The 14,785-nt window shown below is 39.1% G+C and overlaps 1 protein-coding gene and 1 long non-coding RNA gene across 2 annotated transcripts in view; both read left to right on the top strand.

Annotated features, from left to right (window-relative positions):
• Window positions 1–1,078: 1,078 nt before the first annotated feature.
• Window positions 1,079–8,802, top strand: chst3a (carbohydrate (chondroitin 6) sulfotransferase 3a). The gene is made up of 4 exons (XM_032541726.1): window positions 1,079–1,550; window positions 3,503–3,668; window positions 4,661–5,203; window positions 5,957–8,802. Exons 2-4 carry the CDS (start codon window positions 3,589–3,591, stop codon window positions 6,651–6,653), a joined length of 1,320 nt encoding a protein of 439 aa, XP_032397617.1. The 5' UTR covers window positions 1,079–1,550; window positions 3,503–3,588; the 3' UTR covers window positions 6,654–8,802.
• A 486-nt stretch (window positions 8,803–9,288) lies between these two features.
• LOC116705401 (uncharacterized) overlaps window positions 9,289–14,785 on the top strand; it is a 16,374-nt gene continuing 10,877 nt past the window's right edge. The window contains exon 1 of the long non-coding RNA XR_004335928.1: window positions 9,289–9,530. This is a non-coding gene — a long non-coding RNA (uncharacterized LOC116705401). The remainder of the gene's footprint in view (window positions 9,531–14,785) is intronic.

Raw genomic sequence — 14,785 nt, 5'->3', positions numbered from 1 at the left:
TATTCACTCTATTCTCGCTCATAAATCTGAAGTTAGGGGGCGCTGACTCAATGAGAACAGCAGCGCTGTTATTGTGGTCTAACCAGGTTTCAAAGAATAGTGTGACTGATCCTGCCTCTCTTCCAGCATCATGCATTAAGTTTTCTTCTGGGTGTCTACATCATCTCTAAATGAATGTGGTGTTTCCATTACTTTTACCTCCAATACTTTCTGAAAAACAGTAAGAACGCAGTTTTACTATAGTATTATATTACTATGCTATTGTTTTTTATAGCTGTGTATGTAACCTCAGACATCTTACCTAGGCATGTTGGAATCTTTGCTCTTTTACCTTTTTCTCAAAAACGATACAGTGTATAATTGTTTGTAATTCTTATTTGGTTTTTGTATAGAAAAAAAAAACTTGTATCTGTTCACTAACTATTCTAAAACAAGACACCTGCTTAGGCATTCAGCTTTTGAATGAATTTTTGAATGACAGTTTTGACAGCAGTGTGTGTGCATTTGAACAAAGTGCTGTAAATCCACAGTGCATGTTGTGGTCAAGCCATGGAATAAGTGTGTGATTTGAAAACTGTGTTCAAGCAATGAAAAACGAACTAGAGTTTGTTCCACATGAACTGCTGCAGTGCAGACTGCAGTTAAGAGTTTTGCACGTGACTCCACTGCCCACTGTCGTCTAGCAATAAAAAAGAAAACTGTAAAATGGACAGAAATCTGTACAGTGCAAACTAAACTGTGTTGCTCTGTCTATGATCTGAAGATGTATAAGGATGTATGAAGCAGATTATGTGACTTCATGTGCTTCATTTTTCCTGCAAACTCTAACTCTCAAACTCTAAATGAACAGGGTAGCCTATTGTCTGTTAAACTTAACAACATTTAGGCTGGGACATTTCCAACATGAACTTAAATGACTTAAATGACTAAAACAGTGTACAAAGTGGCATGGACACTATTCTGGGGGCACTTCCTAAAACAAGGGGGTCTTTATACATAATTGCAGGGTGTTTTGGGATCACGTGACTTTGCCTACACAGGATGTCCCACGCGAGGAAAGCAGTGACGTGAAGCGTGCCTACAGTCCGCTCCCTCGCGCAGTGGCATGGCATCCATCCTGCACATGGCGAAAGTTGGAGGAAAAGTTTCGAAGCGATGATATTTAAACACAAAAATAATTGTAAAGCGAATTAATGCTTTTATCCGACGGGCAGTGGAGAAATTCTTCAGTTAGGCGACCGCTTGTAGCATATAGTTAAAAAAACAAACAACCTCAATATGAAATCAGAATTGACATAATCATAACACGATTATTTTCGCTTGCCGTCCGTTTCGCTCTCGCTAATGTAGATGTTTGTGCAAGACGCCCGTGCCTCCGCGCTGCCGCTCATTCATCCGGCTGAGGAGAGGATCGAGTCCGCGTCCGAGGACACAATGAAGCAGTGTGTCCTTGTCCGACACAATGCAACAAGATGCTACGAAGAGGACGAATCTGTTTTTCACAAGATTAGCGACGTTTTTGCTCGATTGCAGAGAGGGACCAGCTAAAGGTTTGTAACACCCGCTACCCGAACATCAACATCTTGATTTGTTCTGGCAGGATATATCAATCCAAGCTTTGAAAAACACAACCCACAGAGCCACCGGTCATAGAGCTTGTAAACATCCTGCTGCCATGCGTGAATACGCTATATATACATGATAAAGTCTACCACTGCTGTCAAACCATAACGTGTGATGTATGCCTATGCGATTCCTTAGCCTATATGATGGAGGTACGTGATGATTGTGTAAAAATGTACGCTGCCGTGTAGTCTACTATAATCAATCAATCTTCCTTTTGGAGATGTGAGTTGCTCATGTGACAATTTTCCAGATTTCATTTGAATATTTGAAAGCATCATGCCCTTATCTCAGGGATTAATAGTATGCAGAAGTATTCATTAGTCTGTATTCATTCTGGTTCTGTGGTGGGGGTGTTGGAAATGCTCCTGAATTGAATGCCCCCTCCCCCCTAATGACTGCTATAGTATTAAAACACACACACACACACACACACAGTAGTTGTCTTTATTTCCAAATGACATCCAAACTAAAATCAATCAATCACATTTAAACGATAACCAGCACCTACAAATGATAACGGTTTTCAGTTTTTGCCAATAACAGTTAATTGTTTACACTAACACCCATGGATGAACAGCAAAGCATTTAGTGGGAATTTAGCTTTCAGTGTCTTCATGATATGCTGCTTCAAAGCTTTGAAGGCAGCCATTAATGTAATTTGTAGTGAGATGATACACAGAGTGATGTGTGTTTCTGCTTGAGCAGATAGTCAGATTTGCAAATAACGCTCCACTGACTCTTGAATATGTAAAAGTGCTCAGCTCAAGTACTTCAGCCTGACAATTTGACAGCTATGGCGTATTAAGCTCAGATAATTGGGGGATATTTACTTACAGAGCACACTTCACAAAACTGTGTCTTTTTCTGGTAATGATATGCTTTGTAGAAATTATTCACTGTCTTGACAGGTCCAAATGGTTTGTGTGTGTGTGTGTGTGTGTGTGTGTGTGTGTGTGTGTGTGTGTGTGTGGGGGCTCCATAAAGTCCATGGACCATCTATTTCAAATTATGAAATTTGTTGTACTGAATCATTTCAAAATATGTCAAAACAGTTAATTTGAGAGTCTTTCAAAGGAGCAATGTACATACATGTGTGTTGTTTTCATAACTGATAGCCTTTAAATGCAGCAGAGTAACACAATACTCCCAAAGAATGGGAACACTACTGCAGTTAATGATGCAACATTTGGTTTTCAATACTACCAGGCTCTGATTAGTCCTGCAGCTACAAGCATCAGCATCAAAGGTCAATTGCCTGTCAACATGTTGAGGCTTGTGCTTTCCCAATGTGGGAAAACTTGATTCACGGAAATGATACATGAACACGCATGAATCTACCTGTAAGATGGTGTCGAAATCACACAGTGCTGGAGTCTAAATGTGCCGTGCCCCTGCCATGTGGAAGATTTTCACTGTTTCCTGTTAGTGAAAACCAGCCCTGTTTACATTAACTCCCTCCCTCTCATCCGTCTTCTTCTTTTTTGTCGACGCCAGCCCAACCAAAAAGCAGGAGTGACTTTTTCTGGTGGTTCAAAGAAATGAACCACCAGAAATATGAACATGTTTTTAAAAAGCAAACTGCTGAACATTCCTCAGGTTTCAGATCAATGCAACTGATATTAAAAAAACACTGGCTGAATTCAGGGTTGTCTCTCAAAGCTAAGATTGATTTATGTCTTCAGCGTAATCCAATATGTCTGTTGTATGATTTCATGGTAGTGTTGGACATAGATTGTTACTGTCTTCTTATTCAGCTTTATACTGTATTTACCCATGTTTGCACCAGGATTATAATATATACTTAGTGTTATTATAAACCAGGAATCACATCTATTTTGCATACTCTGTCTTTACTGAAGTATCTTTCTTATTGCAGAATGAAGCTTTAGCCTCTGCATGACAAGCTATGACCAACACACAGACTAGGCTCTAGACGTCCAGTTACAAAGCCAGGACTCAAGAATGAAGACCAAATATGCAATTGTCTTCATCTGTATTGTGGCCCTGGTCATCATTGAAAAGGAAAGCAACATCCTATCAAGGTAAAGAACAGTCTTTAACTTGACTTTGCTAAAGAAAATGCAGTAAGTCATAGGAACTGTATTCCTTTGGATGCAGTCATACAATACCTTCTGGGATTTAAGAAGTACCACTCTTAAATCATGCATCTGTGCCGGGCCCTGTATCAGGCCTAATGAGTCTATCTCAGTATCTACATTGCCCTTGCAAATGTTAATAAAGTTAATGGTCTGCAGAGATTGGGTGGAAGTGGATCGCAGTGATTAGAGGATGTCTTGTCACATTAAAGCAAAACATTTAGGTAAATAGTAACATGCTTATTTCATACTTATTTGCTTTCTTGCCAAGGGTTAGATGAGAAAATCGATACCACTAATATGTGTACCCTAAATATAAAGCGACAGTATACACAGCAGTTGGAAACAGGGAAAGCAGCTGGATAGCTCTGTCCAAACTTTATAAATTAGCCTACTAGTGCCTCTTAAGCTCAGTGATTAACATGTTACATCTACTCTCTTGTTTGATTCATAAAAGGGCCAAAATGTATAAAAGACAAGTGTTTTTTTACTGGGTTTTGTGCCAGACTATTTCTTAGATGTGAGCATTCATTTTATTACCTTTGGGCAGTGCCAGGCTAACTGCTCCCCCTTGTTTCCAGTCTTTATTCTTAGCTTAGCCAACGACTGCTGGTTGTAGCTTCGTATAAAACACGCAGACATGATAGTGGTGTCCATCTTCTCATGTAACCATCCTCAAGAAAGCAAATAAATGCATTTTATTCCATAATATTAAACTATTACTTTTAAGGAATTCAGACTAAGGCAGTGATACTCTGTATTTGTTGTTGTAGCTCAAACATACAGTAGCTCCATGTAAACGTGTCAGCTAAATGTAAAATATAAGTCCCATCTTAGGTGTTTATACTGCTTCATTTAACTGTTATATATGTATACTGTAATATATACACTGTATATATAAGAGTATTTTTTTTAATCATGCCGCTGTATCTCATCAGGGTCTCTGATAAGCTGATCCAGAGGCAGATTCCACAGCAGACCCCACAGACTTCACTGGATTACAGCAACACAACACAAAATGGCTCCTTGACGATGCTCAAAATGCTGCTCTCTAAACTCTTTGGTACAAAAAGGAATTACTCAGAGGAGCAAGAAGAAGAAGAACTAGAGGATTTAGGCAGGTACAGCTTCAGCAGTGCCCGTAAGCACATATTACTCTTGGCCACCACACGAACAGGTTCCTCATTTGTGGGTGAATTTTTTAACCAGCACGGGGAGAACATGTTCTACCTGTTTGAGCCTTTATGGCACGTTGAGCGCATGCTGACCATGGCCTCAGAGGCAAACAACGGGACAGTGTTGGCAGGAATTTACCGGGATGTACTCCAGGCACTCTTCCTGTGTGATTTCTCTCCCCTTGAGAAGTTCATCTCTCCTCTTCCTCAGGACCACGTCACCCCAGCTCTTTTCCGCAGAGAGTCTAGTCATTCGCTCTGTGAAGAATCTGTCTGCAGTCCTGTAATCAAAGATGTTTTTGAAAGGTATTGTACATTCTCTAGATACTCACTGTTATTTATACAGCTTACAATGTTGGTTGAGTCTGAATAAGGAACCAAAAATGAACTGTGATACAGTTGTAAAGAGGGAGGGTCAGTATTTTTCACTGCAAGATCCCATCTTATCCAATTCTTTTAATGATCAGTGTTCTTCAACATAGAAACAGAGAACTTAGTTTATGAAAAGACAATTTTTCCTTGGAGTTTGGTACAGTAAATTGCTCTAAATACTACATAACAAACCTCTGTTGCTATAGTTGCAGAGCTGTAGCTCATTCAGAACACTGTGAAAGTTGCTATTGGGAATAAAGCATTATCATAGTTGATGAAATAATCAAATATTTACTCAGAATTCAAATAAGCTGCTCTAATGTACATCTTTCTTGAGACTTCACACCAAGACATCACCTTAGGATTTAGGAAAGATAAAAATGTAATTAATAAATCCAGAAAATAATTATCAAGTTAATTGACAATGAAATTATTTATTATTTATGATTAATTGCAGCCCTATAATCAACACAATGTTAAGTTTGGTGATTAGATTTTGCTCACCAAAATGCCCCTTAGAAGTCATAGTTGACTTCATTCCTTAAGATTTTATCTCCATGACCTTTGGACTGCTCCTGACTGTTCCAGCTGTTCTAAGGAACCTTAGATGCCTGAAGTAATTCTTCCCTCTTTGCAACTCTATGAAAATTATTATTTCTTATAAAAACTGTACAATTCTTGTCTTAGGTATCACTGTAAGACTCGTCGCTGTGGGCCACTGAACTTGACCCTTGCATCTGAATCCTGCCTTTCCAAGCAACACCATGCCATTAAGACTGTCCGTGTGCGCCAGCTGGACACATTGCAGCCTTTGTTGGAGGATCCACGCCTGGATGTGAGAGTGATCCAGCTCGTCCGAGATCCACGGGCCATCTTAGCATCACGCATGGTAGCTTTCTCTTCAAAGTACCAGACGTGGAAGGCCTGGGCGCAGGACGGCCAGGTGCCCGAAGATGACGAGGAAGTGAAAAGGCTCAGAGGAAACTGCGACCAGATAAGGATGTCTGCAGAGGTCGGACTGAGCCAACCTCGCTGGCTGAGGAGACGCTACATGTTGGTGCGTTACGAGGATATTGCCCGCTACCCCATGCAGAAAGCAGAGGAGATGTACAGGTTCACAGGGATTCCATTTAGTCCCCAAGCTAGGGAATGGATTCTAAGAAACACCCAGACCACACAGGGAGCTAGCGGGATTTATTCCACCCAGAAGAACTCATCTGAGCAGGCAGAGAAATGGAGATTTAGCATTCCCTTCACACTGGCTCAGGTAGTGCAGAGAGTGTGTGGACCTACTATGGAGCTGTTTGGGTACAGGTTTGTGGATGATGAAAAGACGCTGATGAATAGGTCCATTAGTTTGCTTGAAGATAAACTATTCCATTAATAGAAAGGTCAACACTGTGGCTGTAGTTATGGATCTGCAAAATGCTGCGAACGTTGGATCGGAGCCAGGAGAAGCTATTATTGCACAGACCAAAACTAGTAAGCAAAGGTGCCATAAAAGACACAAAATGTTTTACTGGTGACGGTAATATTTGGGCCATACAAAACATTCATACTCACCAATGATGTGCCAAATTGTTCTGACAAAAGAGCCACTTAAAAAGGGAAGTATTTATTTGTAAATTAAATAAGCATAGATGTCAAGCCTGACTTATGAGAGATTCTAATGTAAGATTGTATTAATAGATGATCATGTTTAGACTTTCAGGGATAAAGTGATGCATGCGTTGTTTGTCTGTGTGTGTCTGAAAGAGAATATGTTTCTGTTCATAGGGTTTATGACCTGCTTAATTCTGCCTAGTTCAACCTGTATTTTGATAGATCTATAGTCCACTAGGCAACTGATAGAATTATTATATATTAGACCTGATGTGCTTTCATAGGGCTTTACATATCCGACTCAGGTGAAGTGAATTTGGCATTGCATTTTGTGTGTCTTCATGAGGAGCATTCATATCCCTGCCAAAGCATGCTGTGTGAAAATACACAATGATATTTGATGTACTTAACCAATTGCTATTTAAATAAATTCTCAAGATACCATAAACAAAGAGACCAATTAAGATGGATATATAATACTCATGAGGATATATAAAATGAGTAGCGAAAGAAGACTTATATTCATTTTCAGATACCTACATTGTATGTCTTCAAGTGTTGCTTTTGCCAGTAGCCAACTCATAAATTAAATCCCTAGAAAATATATGTAAAATTCTAAATACTCATCCTTTAAAGTTATTAGTTGTGAGATGTATGTGTATGGATGTTTTTGTTGAAAAACTATAAGACGTATGTAAATGTATTAATGTGGCCTATGACTTTAAGTGAAACCCAGGTGCTGTTGCGTTAACTGTCACTCTTGATGGTATATAAAGGTATCCACTGTGGCGCTAGTTCAATGGCAGCATTGTGTTCAGCTTGGCTGAGGCACTGCTGAAACTGCTGTGCTGCTGATGGAAAGGGATATGCATTACAGGTACATATAGTAGGGGGCTTATACTAACTTAGTGTTGAAAATATAAATGTGAATACATTATGACTGACAGGCTGTGAGTTGTCCAACCTCACTATTGAAGCATTAAAGTAAAAAGGGAACACTGTAAATGTGCAGCTGAAAACATGGGTGTAGTCAGTTTATGCATTCAACTGATGCCAATACCCAGAATGGCAATAAAGTTCATAAATATGTATATGAATGTAAAAAGTTCAACCTTTATTGACAACTGATGTTACTGTCAACTTGAATTAATCTTTTACTAGTGGAAAAAAGTATCAAAACATCAATAGCAGAGCTGTTTTAAAGTATTGTGGCAAATCTCAATTATTGTCAAAGCAAGTCTTAATTCAAGTCTCAGTTCCTTAAGGAAAAGTCACAGTATAGCCACAACTCTCTGTCATTTAACTGCAAGTTAGTTGCATTTCTTTCAGGTCTCTGAATGATTATAAAAGGCCATGGTATTTAAAGTTTTTTCTTCCAAAGCTCTCAGACTGTCATCAGTGACCTTTACATAGCCGAGACCAAGTCCTGTCAAAGCATAGGCCTAATAAGTACTTAAGTACTATTTAAGTACTCAAGTAGCGTGGCTATGCAAAGCTTGATTTTACCAGGACTCAAAACCTGAGACATAAATATTTTGCTTCTTCAGGGAGTAAAGTCTCAAGCCCTCATTTTTTGTGACGTAAATCTGACTTAAGTCAGTCGACAGCTCTGGTACACAAACGGAAACAGTTGAATAGGTTGTCAAAGTTATGATTCTCTTCATAAACTTGATGTGTTTACAGTTACAACTAAGTTACTATCATATATTGTTTTTCTTGATGAAGAAACCAAGGGCCAAAGCACAGATTATATTTAGCAACTAGAAATGTATCACACAGATGTAAATGTTAGTTTCTTATATTGAAATAGTAATTAAAATGATTTTGTTGCTGTGCTTTGAAGCTATGAAGCCATCAGTATTTTCTTAAATGTGTAAATGCTTCTTGTGTCAAACATTAGATCATTATTTTCAGCAGTTCAAGGATACAAAGTGTGTGTGTGTGTGTGTGTGTTAGCTACAATATAAAGGTATCTGTTGGCAGGGCTGGAAGTAGGCGTACTTGTACATTTTTGAGTGTTTTTAATAATCAGAACTTTTTTTACTTATCATAGCTAATTTTAATTTCAAGTATTTCTTAACAGTACTTTTTAGCTAAAGAGTAAAAAAGTCTGTTTGACAGCTGAACAAAATAAATATGTTAAATCTGCAGCTGCAGCAGAAAAGAGTGCGTGTCAGGCTAGTGTCAGGGTGATGACTTAGTTTACATCAATGGGGCGGGTGTGCACTTAGTGAAAAGTAAAATAAATAAATAAACAAACAGCAGTGCAAGAAAATGAAGGGGAACACGTCCTTATTGGTCATGATTAGGCTATAGATAGCATGGCTTGGCATAGTTGAAAAAGATGTTGCATCTTAATCACAAATTTAACGCACCACCCGGGCCTGCCAGCACGCTACTGACACAAATCAAACACACCTATGTAGATGCGTGACAAGGTGCATGCCGGGTCTAGCTAACAATGCTAAATGCGAAAATGCGCTTGGTGGATCCTCCAGTTGACTAATTCTGGGTTCGCTGAGGAACTTTTACCTTCAGTGAGGTGCGTGAGGACTTTCTACTGTTGAATTAGGGTAGCTCAGTGGGACAAAGAGCCTGGTTACATTATGCTAAAGACGGTTGAGGACTTCAGGAGGACACACGCAAATTGCCGTTCCGAGTGAGTAACGTTGCGTCAACACGAATTGAACTCACTCCCCAATCACTACGGTCCGCCCTAGCAACGTCTCTCTGTGTGTGTGTGTGTGTGTGTGTGTGTGTGTGTGTGTGTGTGTGTGTGTGTGTGTGTGTGTGTGTGTGTGTGTGTGTGTGTGTGTGTGTGTGTAACAACTATTTAGCTTTGGCTGCGGTCACGGCTGGAGTTTATAACATTAATGTTGCCCATTATGATTTTTTTATTCTGCTGTTCATACTTTAAGAAGTGTCAGGTTATTTAGGTTAATTTATGTGGCTTAATCTTGTTTCACCCAAACAAGTCAATCATTTTTGAGAGTTTGTCTGAATTTTGACTTGACATTTAACACAATAACTAGTTTGTAGCCTGCATGTTATTTCATTTAATTGTATTTATAAGTGTGTAAGTTCAGTTGTCCTACTTAGAATAGGTCCTACATTTTATTTTACCTACTTTTTACTTTCTCATATAGGCCTACAATGAAGTGCATTCTTACACAGGTACTTTCACTTATACTTGAATACATTTAAGTACTCTTTTCATCCTTTCCATTTTTTATCCTTAGACTTTTTATTAGAAAACCTCACTCCGGATAATCAAACAAAATCATTCCTCTGTAGATTCCAAAACAAACTTTTGCTTTCTTATCAATGTATTTTTGTAAGCACTGGAATATAGAGGCTGAACATGGATGAAATGAGGATTAGTGTGGAATTTTATTAAGCTGCATTCTCTCAGCGTAGCTCTACATCCAAATGCATGCGGTTACCAGGGATCCCCAAAAGGCTGAGTGGTAAGAACTAGAGAGAGAAAAAAAAAACAGGAATTCCATTCAAAACTGCATTCTTTATGTCTGTTTCACGCCAGCCTGAGAGAAAGCACTTTAGAGTTCACAGCTGTTGGTGAGTCTGATTCTACCCTGGATCGTTTCCCTAATGCTGAATATTCCCACACCAACATAGCAGCTGTTGCTATTCTGAAAAAGAGGAAACGTCTTGGTGATATGCCACAGACAGTGGTGAAATGTAACTAAGTACATTTACTCAACTGTACTCAAATACAAATTTGAGGTACTTGTATTTTACTTGAGTCTTTTCTTTTCATGCAACTTTCTATTTCTACTCCACTACATTTCAGAAGGAAATATTGTACTTTACTCCACTACCTTAACGTTACTTGACTGAAGACCCAGATGTAGATGTTGAAGATGTTTGCACACAAAACACATGCAGTTTATAAAATGTGTTTTATTTTAAATATAAAATTGTATTAAAATACAAAAGGCCTACAAGTATATCTGAAATTATTAGTCAATTAAACAGTTATTTTATTGACAATACTGTTGTGATTGTTTACAGTTTCTAAAATGTAAGGATTTTTCTTTAGTACTTTTACTTTTAATACTTCAAGTACATTTTCCTGATTATACTTACATACGTTTACTTAAGTAATACATTCAATGCAGGACTTTTACTTGTAACAGAGTATTTTACTGTGTGGTATTAGTACTTTTACTTAAGTAAAGGAATAGAATACTTCTTCCACCACTGGCCACAGGAGCCAGGTCTGGCACCAGTCTCAAGTTTCCTTAAGGTGCAGTTTTTAACTATTTGTGGTGCTGTAGAACAGTAAGTTTATTAAGTGGGTCCCTTTAAGTTTTTTACCAGCTCATGCACAAGGATGCACATGCAGACTTGCGGGGAGGTGATTAACCTCTGCTAAATGCAAATGTGTAGATGCAGTAACAGAGTACAAAATGAGAGTGAGAGACATAATTAGGGCAGTCAGCAGTCATGCTAATAGGCAGAATTTAGGTACATAGACTGAAAACTAAACTTCACCCAACAGGGGCACGTATGCTGACAAATTATGTTGTTTAAAGTAACAATGCATCAAAATATAAGAGAAAGACAGCAAACTTATGAAAACAGTACAGGTATCAAAAAGTATGGAGTTTTATTCCTACCTTTTTTTCAAGAGTGCGTTCTTTCAATCATTCATTTAACGTTCAGAGTTTGTAATTATTTCCCTAAAAACCTTGCTCTCACACTCAAATAGCCACCGCTCTCCCATGGATTTGCTGTGCCTCTGCTCAAACTTTATGCTAGGACTCTGACATGTTTTTGCTTGGACTGATTTCCTGCTCTCAGCTTCAGTCCTTCTCCTCACACTCAGACTGCTTCTGTGCGCTTGCAAATCTTCTCTTCTTGGATTCTTCTGCGAGGAGAAGGACTGAAGCTGAGAGCAGGAAATCTGTCCAAGCAACAACATATCTGAGTCCTAGCCTAAAGTTTGAGCAGAGTCACAGCAAATCCAAGTGCGAGCAGTGACTATTTGAGTGTAAGAGCAAGGTTTTGAGAGAAAATATTTCAAAATCTGAACAGTAAATGATTGAGAAATGCTCTCAAATTGAGAGAACGCACTGTTGAATAAAGATAGTCATAAAACTCCATACAAAAACAGTTGTAAAGGGCTTTGTGAATGTTTTTTAAATGTTTGAACAAGAATAATTTTTGTTTGGCCTAGAGGATACACACCTTTGTGAAAAACATTTGACTGTAAACCAATCTAAGTATGTTTACAATGAAAACCCCTGACCCATGACTTTCTGAATGAGCTCTCAAAATAGTTTGCCACATTCAGGTCAGGGACAAGACGCACTGCTATTTTGGTGAGGTGTTTGCTCACAGGAAGACATCCAAGGAAAGAGAGCCACACACAATATGCAATCATTTAGTTTGAGTGCTTTAGGACAGGTGATTCAAATCAATGAGCTTTCAGCATTGTAGAAATAGAGTCCATAGAGAGGTTGTTCATAGCCAAGAGAGGTCCTCAAAATTTATGTCTTTGTTCTAGAAACTAGCAAATACAATATAACATGACAGAATAAAATTCAAGATAAAAAGTACATTTTAGTTAAGTAAATTACTCTCACATAGCACATAAAAAAATAAAGGCAAATGAACAGAAAATATAATTTTATATTTAAGAGCTGAATTTTATTGAAATGTCACAGAAATGCCATCTTAAGGCAGATTTCTGCTTCTGCGGGGGCTTTGTGCAGAGCTTTCGCCGTAGCCTACGTAAGTGGCCTGATGTTTCTACATGTGTGCTGGTTTCTGAGTTGTTCTAGCATATCTCTTTAAGACAACATCTGGGCCGGCATGTGTGTACGCATTGGGGAGTGTGTGGGAGAGCGAGAGAGTGACAGAGATTAGCTGTGGAGCGAGTAACTGTGGGAGAAACAAAGTGTCCCCTCTGTGCTTTCTGACAATGGTTGGAAAGCTGTAGCAGGAAAATTAACCCTCTCTTTGATTTCATGTTGTGTATGGAGAACAACATCGGAAATGAGTACGAGGAAATATAACCCTACAAAGCCATGGCCAAGCGGACCAATCACAGTTGGTGCGGTCTGCGTCACTGCAACGTATAGTTACATTTTTTTGAAAAGTGCAGGTCAGGCTACGACGTAGGGTCCATATCTCCACATACAGACCTATGTACCCATGCCATCGCAGGAGCATATTAGCCTTAACTCTAGAGGCTACAGAAATTTACTGACGGTGTGGAGGAAATCCAAAATAAACCAATACTTTAACTATCTCTCAGACAAAAGAAACAAACGTTCTATTATCTTTACTACAAAATATTTCAAACTGTTGTAGGATAACGGAAGTACGTGTCTCAAACACTGACACAGTCTGACAGATTACTTTTTTTGTTGGAATCTCCGTCGGTTGTCTTATCTCCTTATTCTAAACTTAAACTCTGCCTTGGTTGGCAGCCTCAGGTTGAATCTTCCTAATATTTTCCTGCTCTAGTACCGGATGTTAATTATAGATGTAATCTGCTGAATGCAATCACACATACATATGTAATCTCTCTCTGGACAGACAAAAAAGTTGATTGTTCGATAACTGAACACTGTGTATAAAATGTGCATTTACTGCATAGGTTTAGCACCTTATATTTAGATGGACTTTTCCTTGACAAGTCAGGAGTAAAAGCACTGACACACCAACCCGATTATTGGCCACCGGACAGTCTGGAGAAATCGGTGACTCGACTCTGTTTGGTGTGTTCCGTCCTTCAGTCTGAGGAGCCGTCGGCTTTAATTTCGGCCGATTTGACTTGAAGAATCGGAAAGCCCTTGACTAGCGAATTAGATTAGACCGATTAAATTATACGTTATTCACTCCACAACGGGGAAATTTTTTTTGTCACAGCAGTATCATTTTTCCAATAACAGCAAAAAACAAAAACACACAAACAAGTAAGCACACAAGAAATACAGGCAAACGATAGACAATGATAATACAATATGGTAGACTGAGTAAGCAAAATGGCGTCAAATAAAGAATCAGTGCCCTTATGTTACAACACTTACCTGAAATGACGAACGGGATGAGCCTGACAAAAGCCTTTCAAAATCTGTAGAAAATCTTTCAAACTGACTTTTTGGTGATTAAAAAAAACAGACCAATTCAGCAACTGTTTGGCTTATTTCGGGCTTAAAAATGTTTTCAAAAACACGTTTTGGTGAACTAATTTTGTAAAAGTTCAGAAGGAGCTGCCGTTATGGTTCGGTTTTGAAATCTGGGAGCAGAAAAACCCATGTGACGCGTTTGTCTTTTTCGGGTTTCATTTTTTGGGCGACAATACAGATCAGCGCCACTTGCTGTTATGGAGACGTATTATGTCTCTTGCATGTGCACTTTTTGGACCGACGAGAGCTGGGTAATCAGTCCAACTGACGGTTGGCCGTCGGGTTGGTGTGTCAGAGCCTTAAAACTGTTCACCTCAAACCTACTGAACATCCCGCTCAGCCATCTGTTCCGTCTGCCAAGGACACAAGGAAAGAGGAATCCAAACAAAAGGGAAGAAATACCACAACACGGCAGAGACAGCCTGAGGGGAGATCTGACCATGGGAAACGGCATAGCCCAGACAAGGAATCTCTACCCCCCCCTCACCGACAACAGCGGCTTTGAGGAGCCATGTCTTTTTAGTGCTCCATACCCCATCCATGCCAACGCGCTCCACTCACACTTCCCTCACACCCTCATTTCTCCTTTTGGAGTTCATTGACTGATGAAGGAGCTGGTTGCTTCCCGATACCGATTCTGATACCTGAAATTGGGAATCGGCCCATACTCAAGTACTGATCCAACACCATTGTGTCATAAATCTTATTGTTTTAACAACTGTATACTACTATCCCTGTATGTATGTATGTATGT

The sequence above is a fragment of the Etheostoma spectabile genome, chromosome 17 (genome assembly GCF_008692095.1).
Source record: "Etheostoma spectabile isolate EspeVRDwgs_2016 chromosome 17, UIUC_Espe_1.0, whole genome shotgun sequence".
Taxonomy (NCBI): Eukaryota; Metazoa; Chordata; class Actinopteri; order Perciformes; family Percidae; genus Etheostoma; species Etheostoma spectabile.
This window is presented reverse-complemented; position numbering and strand designations above follow the sequence as displayed.

What these genes read in the sequence shown, in the direction of transcription:
- chst3a (XM_032541726.1), top strand. Translation starts at nt 3,589, where the DNA reads ATGAAGACCAAATATGCAATTGTCTTCATCTGTATTGTGGCCCTGGTC. An exon ending in GAAAGCAACATCCTATCAAG is followed by an intron (nt 3,669 to 4,660) that starts GTAAAGAACAGT and finishes GTATCTCATCAG; the next exon opens with GGTCTCTGATAAGCTGATCC. An exon ending in ATCAAAGATGTTTTTGAAAG is followed by an intron (nt 5,204 to 5,956) that starts GTATTGTACATT and finishes TTCTTGTCTTAG; the next exon opens with GTATCACTGTAAGACTCGTC.